The sequence below is a fragment of the Malus sylvestris genome, chromosome 5 (assembly GCF_916048215.2).
Source record: "Malus sylvestris chromosome 5, drMalSylv7.2, whole genome shotgun sequence".
Lineage (NCBI taxonomy): Eukaryota > Viridiplantae > Streptophyta > Magnoliopsida > Rosales > Rosaceae > Malus > Malus sylvestris.
The window spans coordinates 34,011,695-34,021,744 of record NC_062264.1 but is presented as its reverse complement, the minus strand read 5'-3'; the positions used below and the strand labels follow the sequence as shown (position 1 = coordinate 34,021,744).

The following is a 10,050-nucleotide window of genomic DNA, read 5'->3' as shown; positions in this document are numbered from 1 at the left end:
AAATAATTTTTTTTTAAAAACCTGAATTTTATCAACAAAAATAAAAATAAAAATTGAAACCCACATCTGCAACAAGAAGAAGAAGAAGAAGAAGAAGAAGAGGGAGGAAGAAAGAAAAAAAAAAAATTTGTCCCTCATCCCCTCAGCGACCTAGAAGAAGAAGAGGAAGAAGAAGAAGAAGAAGAAGGAGGAAAAGAAAAAAAGAAAAAAAATTTGTCCCTCCCCACCAACAACCCAGAAGAAGAAAGAAGAAGAACCCAGAAACCCCCTTCCTCCCCCCACCCCCGGCGACCCTCCCCCCGCCCGGCGACCCTCCTCCCGTTCCCCTTCCCCCCCCCCCTCGGCCGACAACCCTCCCCTCACCCTGACCCAGCTCCCTTCCTCCCTTTTCTTCTTCTTCTTCTTGCAGATGTGGGTTTCTATTTTTATTTTTTCTTCTTCTTCTTCTTCATCATCTTCATCTTCTTCTTCTTCTGGGTCGCTGGGGGAGGAGGGAGGAGGGACAATTTTTTTTTCTTTCTTCCTCCCTCTTCTTCTTCTTCTTGTAGATGTGGGTTTCAATTTTTTTTTGTTGAGAAAATTCAGGTTTTTAAAAAAAATAATAAAAAATTATTTTATTTGCCACGTGGCAGACATTTGGTAGCCACATGACATATATGTGGCAGCCACGTCAGCATTTAACAGATCAATGGATGGAAAATATAACAGATGTATTATTTTGAAATAAAATAGTACTTAAGGTATGAAAGTGAAATGTTTTAAAGATGTTGTAAGGAATTAAAATAAACCTCAAATCTGAGGTATGAAAGTGTAATTTACCCAAAAATATTTGAATAAATCAAGTTTTGAACTTTTGACATGTATCATTCTTCTCTATTAACGTGGATGCTAATCAAAGTCATGAGATTACTTTTCCGAATATAAAGTTTTCAGATTCCTTTTTTTTGGGTTTTTCATTCGTCAATATCTTGTGTATTCCTTTGTCAAGAAAATAAACAAAGGTTTTTGACATTCATCATTCTTCCCCAAGTTTTCAGATTCCTTTTTTTTGGGTTTTTCATTCGTCAATATCTTGTGTGTTCCTTCAAGAAACCACCCCCACCCAATAAAACATGAACACCATCAAACTTCGAAATCGTGTGTGTATATAATATCACATGGTGATTTAGTAGTTTGGAGACGAATTTCAGGTATGTATTTCACACGAGTATATCTTGTGTTCGATTCCTAAAGCTGATGGTAATTGCATTTTTACTAAAAAAATGATTTCAAAACCTTTTCTCTAATAATTTTTATGTCATTTAAAGGCACTTCCTATACGGCTGCAATGTGAACGATGAAGCTTTCAAGAAATAGAATTCAAAGTCTTCATCTAAAAAACCCTTCGATATAAAGAAAAAGTCTCCATTAAACCCACTTGATCATATTTTGTACAGCTTTTATGTGGGACTGGGACCCGGTACTAGTACGGACAAGACAAAATGTCATTATGCAGATTGCATGACACTCAATACAGGGACCATCTCGCTATTTTAAGGTTTTAGGACTTGTCAAGACCAAATGTATATTAATTTACATTAACATATGGGTATACATAAAGTGTGTGTGAGAAAATTTTTTATTTTTGTTTTTGAAATAGAAAGAGAGAGGACGGGAGTGATAGAGAATGTGGGAGTGAGAATTTTTTTTAATTTTTTTTTAATTTTATTTATTTATTTATAATTAGTGATGTGTTAGGATCACATGTAGGTGAGGTTTTGAATAAAAAAAACAAAATTTGGTTGTGTGAAATTACATTTTTGCCCCATATTTCTTATTCACGTTCTATTTTAATTAGAGAGTTAAACTGGTAATTTCATAAGGTTTTGGTTAACAATGAGTGTTTTATTAATTAGTAGAGATTCAAAGGTTTGAAATATTTTAAGTTGGTTTTGTTTTATTAAGTTGTCAAATATGTTAATCCTTTGAATCTAAACTAGTATAATTTTGTGGCTAATATGCATTTGGTTATCACATGTTCGCAGAACGAAGACCTTAAGAGAGCATGACCCTATACAATAAAGTCCACTTAAACACGGTTGGTTCAACAAATTCTCTCCTTATCATATCTTTGACAATTTAACCATAATGAAGCCATCTATTTATTTTAGAGACGGATTTTCTGCCCTCCCACTTCCTGTGCCCTTTTGTTTTGTGTGATCATGGTTAAGCCACGTCAGTATTTTATATTAATTTTTTATAGAGATAATAAGACAAAAAAGAATAGTAATATAAAATGTTGACGTGACTTAACTGTGACCACACAAACATGAGGGCACGGGAAGTGGGAGGGCAAAGAATCTGCCTCCATTTATTTTAGGTGGCTATCTCTGATATTATGTTTTTTATTTTTATGTTCTTTTAGGAAACCTTGACAGTATGAGAGGATGTGAGCATTCGATTCAAAACTAATTAAAAAGAAATGAAACCATTTATATTAGGTAGGATTTCATCTTCAACGTTTGCATGTGATCCAATATTCTACTGGATAGGGTGTTGGGTTTCTACGCATGCATCTTGAGTTCAAAACTCCTTCATCTCCTAAATTATTGTAATAGTTTTGAACTCTCCCCCCCTCCCCTAATAATAGTAAAATTTAAAGGTTATTCACCAAATATAGGACGCAGAATAGTACATAGTCGATGAAAACGTTGCCGTCTTTGTGCGTTTTAGCACACGTTGAAAGTAGAAGCCTATAATAAAGAGCAAGGGTTTTGGACCACTTGATTCAATGCAGGGCCGTTTCTAAGATTTTAAAGGCTGTGTGTGAAATTAATAATAAATAAAAAGAGTTACAAATATAACGTTCACTAAATAATCAAAAGCAGTTCAATCTTAAATAACCAAACAAGAAAAAAAAAACTTCAAAAACTCTAACTTTAAAGTTTCACTTGAATATATAACATTATTATATAATAAATTGAAAATTACCGTTTTTTAAGGTGTTATTATTGCCATTAAAAGTATCTTATTGTGCTCCAAATTTTTATATTTAGAAAGGAAACAAATTAAAGCTTATTAGGAATGCACAATGAGATTTTAAAGTGTTAACAAAAATAATTTTTAAATATGAAGCATTATTACATATAAATATTAGGTGATAAAAATTTTAGGAGCCTCTTTAAATTTGGAACATTGTGCGACTGCACATTTCGCTCCCCTTCAACACCTCATCTGATTCAATGTCAATTGTATTGGGATTAAATTTGCTCATATTCTTAACTACTTGCTTGTTCTGAAGGTTATTAGAATTAGGAGGTTGGATTTGGGGCCAACTCGTTCAGGTTGGGGCATGAGGGTGACAAGCTAGGCTTATGTAAGTTCTCTTTGCACTTACAGTCGGTGTAAGGCACCACCCATGAAATGCACGACAAAATTACAATATTATGTCTTCTTCTCAGAGTTTAAACAAAATTACAGTTGAATAAAATATCGCTTTTAATAAATAAAAAATAATAATAATTATTATTATTATTATTATTTTTCACACATGATATTATTAACACTAAGTGGATTGGGAAGTAAACTAAGTTTCACACTAGGCTAGCCATAATAATGTTGTTCAAATTCGTATTTGGCAAAAATCTAACCATAGACCTCTCATCTACAAATGGAGAGGAATACCACTAGACCGCAGTATAAGTAACAAATAAAGTTTTTTTTACTTAAAATAGTCTCTAACGTTGACATAACTCCTTAATTTGGTCATTAAGATTTGAAATCAATACAAGTAGTCTCTGAGTTTGTTCACCATCAATTATTTTAGTCATTATGTGAAAATTCTCCATTAAATAAACGACAAAAAATACCGGTAATTTTTATCAAATTATTTTGACCCATTGTTTATTAAATGGTGTGTTTTTGTTATTTTTGTCATTATTTAATTTTTCATGAAAATGTTAAAATAATTTATGGTAAACAACTCAGATTATGCCAATTTCAAGTCTTAGGCATCAAAATAAAGAGACATATCTCCCCCTTTTTTTTTTTTTTTCTCTTCCCTCTTATTTAAATGGTTACAGTTAAGTCACATCAACTTCTAATATTAATTTTTTTTATAGAAAAATAAAGATAAAATAGAGATATGTGAAAGGAGAAGATGAGATGGAAAAAGAAGAGGATGGAATCCTAATCCGTCTTGGATGCCGCTTGAAGCTTGACATTCTGACTTATCCCCATATAACATTACAAATAAATGGTACCAGTAATAGCATACGCGCCACTTACATGGCGAATGCCATTTGGTTCATATTTTTTTACAAAATTGAAAATTCAAAGGGAAAGGAGGCGTACGCAAGCCAGACTGGACTCTGCCGAGTCTTCTGTGTACCTCACCCTCTCACATTCATTCACCGTGCAAAAAAATCCAATTATTTGCTTTCTTCTATTTCATCTTCCCCAAACCCCACAATTTTCTTTTCCAACGCCAACGATTAACAAGCAGCCAATATCCTCTCTGTCCTTCTTTCTCTGAGCTCCTCAGGTGATCTTCTCTCCTGGGTTATTTTAAATTTTCGATCTTTTTTTTTTCTGGATTAATTATTTGGGTAGATGTTGATGATTTGTTTTCTGGGTTCTATCTGTTTTAACTATTTGAGGTGTTTATTTTGCTGTTGCATTTTTGTTAAGTTTTGGTTTTGCTTAAAGTTGAAACCTTTTCAGTCCATCAAACATCCAGTTGACTGAATATCTTTGTCATAGTTTCGATTGATCCGAAAGGGAAAAGTCAGTGTCGATGCATTCTTGTTTCATTCTTATATGCTTGTTTCATTCTGTTCCTGTCAACTCCATGGCTTTTCGAAATCGAAACATTGGTTGTAGATTTTGTGTGTTTCATTTTTATCTTTTTTTTGCATTTCTTACCGTTATAGTGCTATGTGAAGCCATACTTTATCTAGTTCGATCGAGACAAGGACAACTCTTTATTTGTCGAGATTATTAGTTCAGTTAAAGTTTTTGGATTTGGAGCAATAAGTAATGTTGTTTTAAAGTTTATATCCTACTCAAAGCCTTTGATATTCATTTCGATCCAATTGTGCTTCTGGATAACATGTGTTCTTACACCGGTTCAATGTGGCAGGTCCTGAAGTGGTTTTTTTTGAAGCATCTGTTAACGGTTGACCTTTTGGTAATTGGCGTCTCTTACAGTTATGGGTTGTTTTTCCTTCTTAAGCGGTAGAATTGTGAACAAATCAAGAAAACCCGGTTCTGATATTGATGAAGGTAAGCTGAAAGCTTGATAATTTTAGGTGGCATTACTCTTATGAGATTATTGTTCATTGGCAAGGTTATCAGAATCAAATGTCCCAAAGTACTTTTCTTATGCCTGCCTTAAGTTAAGGTTTTTTGTAACAGAAGTTTCTGGCATTCACAATGTTAAACTATTCACTTACAAAGAGTTGAGAATCGCAACTGACGATTTTAGTCCAGCCAATAAAATCGGGGAAGGTGGTTTTGGTTCTGTCTATAAGGTAAACTCGGATTTACTGTTTTAATATATGTTTTGTATAAAAGTATTGCATTTGGTATATAATTGAAACATTCTTTCTCCTTGACATTGTGAGTGACGTCCATTTGAATTGTTATTGTGAATAATCAGGGCCAACTTAAAGACAGAAAATTTGCTGCTATAAAAGTTCTTTCAGCTGAATCAAGACAAGGGGTGAAGGAGTTTTTGACTGAGATTGACGTGATCTCAAAAATAAAGCATGAAAATCTAGTTGAGCTCTTTGGCTGTTGTGTTGAAGGAAACCAAAGAATTCTGGTCTACAACTACCTCGAGAATAATAGCCTTGAACAAAATCTTATTGGTAAGTTATTAGCTTTGTTCTTGAGCTGAAATTGGCATTTACATTTGTGCGTGTAGTTAATGTGCTTGGGTAAGATAAAGGATCAGTTCTGCAATTTCTGTATCTTACATCCAGAGGTGTATTTCCATCAGTTTTGAATCAGTCCTTTCCTGAGATCAATTTATTCTTGAAATTTATGTTGTTAAACTGTTCATTCCAGGTGGAAGCAGTAATCTCCAGTTTAGTTGGCGAACTAGGCGTGAAATATGCAATGGGATTGCATGTGGGCTTGCCTTCCTTCATGAGGAAGTACGTCCACATATTATTCATAGAGATATCAAAGCAAGCAATATTCTCCTCGATAAAGACCTAATGCCTAAAATTTCAGATTTTGGTCTTGCAAAACTTATCCCTCCCAACATGACCCATGTTAGCACACGTGTGGCAGGAACAATGTAAGCTGTGATGTCTCTCTTCCTTTTAGAATTGAGCAATTGAAATTGAAACCTAACAACTGTTCTAAAAGCATAACTACAAATTTTGCCTTCCTTAGTGTTTGCAATTGCGAATCGCATAAAACAGTGGCCAGTTAGGAAATCAATAGATCTTTTGTCCTCCACTAAATGTGATAAACAGACTATCATCTTGTTTACGAGTTCACTACAACTTGTTTATTCTACTTTTTGGATTTTTAACTTTCTGGAAAGAAAATAACTTTTGAATAATAGTTATGCTATATCATTTCCTTGCTAGTTATGTAGCAGATTCTACTTGTATGATCTTCCTTTTGTTGGTATAACAAGCAGACGATACCATCGTCGTACCCAGTGCACAAGGCTCCCGCTTTACGCAGGGTCTGGGAGAGATGAATGTCGGCTAGCCTTACCCCCATTTATAGAGAGGCTGCTCCCAAAAGCAGACGATACCATAATAAGTAAAAATAGGCTTCAATTTATCTATACTGAGTAGGTTTAGTCATTCGCTTCAATGTCCCTACAAACTACTAATACTATTGGATTAGGTGTTTAAGTTTCTCCATTTAAATCTTCCTTTGGATGTCTACCTATCTCTTTGTTGATCTATTATAATCAAAAATATTTTGTCTTGTAATCAAATCTATATTTCTGGTTTCAGAGGTTATTTGGCACCAGAATATGCAATACGCGGTCAATTGACAAGGAAAGCAGATATTTATAGCTTTGGAGTGCTCCTAATGGAAATAGTCAGTGGCAGATGTAATACAAATACACGACTACCAATTGACGAACAGTATCTGCTTGAAAGGGTATAAATTTCAGATATATTCAATCCTTACAAGCTTTTGCTTTCAATCTTGTTTAAGTAAAACGCATTAAATGAAAACTGCATGTGTCAAATGTGATTTTTGGTAATGTTTCTGGACATTTTTGTTTGTCCGATAAGGCTTCTGAAGTTTATTGTTTGCGTTTGCCTTCATGTTGTCTGTTGACAGTGTTGGTGTTGGTGGACAATGTTGTATGAAACGAAGTTGTTCGACAACTTCTGTGTGTCTGTGAGTTGCGTGTTCTAACATCTTCATTTCATACAATCATAGCCATGTTGGCTTTGTATTACCAAGGGTACTGCAAGGGTTCGTGATGAGGGAAAAAGCTGATTTTTTTAATAAAATGCTTGTAATAACTCATTGTTTTACTTGTTTCACTCGTTGATTCAATTATATCATATCGATTTCTGCCTAAAAATATGCTGGAATTCTTGTTTGTATTGAGTTATGCGGTGCAGATTCGATTACCTTACACATTATTAATGACAAGTGCGTTCTTGTGTTGCAGACATGGAAACTCTACGAACGGAGGGAGCTTGTTGGGCTGGTAGACACATCACTCGACGGTGATTTTGACGCTGAGGAGGCTTGTAGGTTTCTAAAGATCGGTCTCCTCTGCACCCAAGACTCTCCGAAGCTCAGGCCATCCATGTCAACCGTGGTCAAGATGCTAAAAGGCGAGAAGGTTGTGGACGATAAGATAACAAAGCCAGGCTTAATATCCGATTTCATGGATCTCGGAGTACGAGGCCCTCATGGCACCAAGCCTGGTGCAGAGACGACGACATCTTCCTATAATGCATCCGCTGGCTCAGGCTCAGACAACCAGTACAATTCAACCTTCTCATTAGCAACCTCAGCTGCTGCTACCACCACCACCACCTTCATTTCGAACTTGTCATCTGAAACCTCAGCCGCTAATACTAAGAACTTCAGCATCCGCACCATATGACACATCCACACAAAATTTGATTTCATGGATTTTTATCCTATGCAGTTTTTTGCAGCCGGCTGTATTGTGTAAATTGTATATTGTGTTTCTCTCTTCTTTTTCAGCTACACCCTTCGAGCCGGAGATACTCCTTTGTAAATGTGATCAGGGCTTGGTAAGCCAAAAAGTTTTGTAATTTGTTTTTGAAATGTTGATTATTTTAGTTTCGTGTGTCGTATTTTGACTCGGTAATAGAGTATACGCAAGTAGAGGTCGCACTTGGTGCGATGGCAAGTGCTTTCGCCCATGAACGGTAGGTCTTGGGTTCGAGACTTGGGAGCAACCTCTCCATAAAATGGGGGTAAGGTTAGCCGACATTCACCTCTTCCAGACCCTGCGTAAAGCGGAAACCTTGTGCACTAGGTACGACATTTTTTAATAGAGTATACGCAAGTATTCTCTCTTTATTAGATTGTCTTAACGTTACATTTATCGAATCACGTATAAATGTACGGTTCTAATTCACAGCCTAATAGGATCACACGAGCTAATCTTGCTTTCTAGCCCAATAATTCTCAAAATACCCTTCACACGACGTTGTTCTAAAGCTGACAATAAAATTAAATTAATAAAGAAACGGTAGGTGAGACATTATAATTATTGAATGCAGATTGTCAAAGAAACATGAAGTAGTTGCAATAATGAAAACCCAACCAAACAAATGGAAGAAGATTGAATACTTCACCAAAAATAATAGGTGGCTACTGAAAGCGAAACAACTTGTGTAAAACACATTCCGACCATCAAATACAAAACTCTAAGTATTTTAATCTTACCTAATTTCATGTTAGTCGTACTCGTACTTATAAGGCATGCCTACTAAGACAATTTTATTGAAATTTCTCTCGCTCAAAGCACCCTCGTGTACTTTTAAATCTATGCATTAACTAAAATCACATGCCTAGCTTACCTAAACGTCCTTTGTAAGTATCAACCCACTATTGTAAAATAGATTTCAACACTCATATCTCCCATGGCGAACAACAATGACGCTGGAGATGGCGACGACTTACAACATTGGTAGTGTTAGCTATGAACTTGTGTTTGACATAAAACAATACAAAATCTCAATGATTTTTTGCTGTTAGCTACTGAATACGCGTACAATATTTGCTTGTTAGCCATTTTTTCAGTACAAGAGATATTATTAATCTATTATATACTAAGAGGAGGGAGGTGAGCTTGAACCTTATACACAGTGAATTGACGATAAATGCTCTAACCATCAATACAATTCATCACTTGCTGTTTGTTAGCCATTGAATACGGTACAATTTTCGGTTGGTTCCTAACTTCCTACTGAATATAGAGGCCTATGTTGCACTTTATATTTTTTCATAAGAAAATAAATATTAAATAAAGTGACTACAGTCAGAACTACAGTCCAACAAGATTTAGTTTTACTTTGTAATTCAATTGTTTAGCCAAAAACAAGTGTGTGTTTTGATTATTTTCAGTTGCCACCAAATTTTAAAGACCTAAATATTGATTTCATGGTAAATATACTAAAATTTAACTAAGAAAATTTAAGGGTTTCTTTTTTCTTTTCTTTGTTGAGAGCAACGATAGAACCAAAATTTTGAGGAAAAAATTGGATAAAACGATAAGAAATAAAAAAAATTCAAATTTTAAACTAATTAAAGTAATATCTAACACATCCACTACATAACAATAAAAATGCCCAAAATAAAAATTAGAGTATCTTCAATGGAATTGTTAATTTTGACACACCCTGACCGAGGTCAAGGCATGCTGGCTGTCACGTGAGAGTGACGTAGCCATGTGCACAGTGCGGAAGCGATAAAGATAGTAAATATACGAATAATTAAAAACCAAGTTACTAGAGTGCACTACTAAACGAAAGGTGATAGGAGTTAATTACAACAGTAAGCACTCCTAATTCAGAGCATAAATTCTAGGTGCAGTCC

At 34.9% G+C, this 10,050-nt stretch overlaps 1 protein-coding gene across 2 annotated transcripts; it reads left to right on the top strand.

Moving 5' to 3' along the window:
• The first annotated feature begins 4,292 nt into the window (after window positions 1-4,292).
• On the top strand, window positions 4,293-8,285 carry LOC126623588 (cold-responsive protein kinase 1). Of its 2 annotated transcripts, none has more exons than XM_050292523.1 (7): window positions 4,293-4,522; window positions 5,120-5,262; window positions 5,398-5,510; window positions 5,639-5,849; window positions 6,049-6,283; window positions 6,963-7,113; window positions 7,640-8,285. In XM_050292523.1, the coding sequence occupies exons 2-7, from the start codon at window positions 5,190-5,192 to the stop codon at window positions 8,081-8,083; spliced, it is 1,227 nt and encodes a 408-aa protein (XP_050148480.1). In that variant the 5' UTR covers window positions 4,293-4,522; window positions 5,120-5,189; the 3' UTR covers window positions 8,084-8,285. The 2 variants fall into 2 exon arrangements, with proteins under 2 accessions (XP_050148480.1, XP_050148479.1); XM_050292522.1 differs by having other exon boundaries at window positions 4,295-4,522; window positions 5,395-5,510.
• Window positions 8,286-10,050: the final 1,765 nt, after the last annotated feature.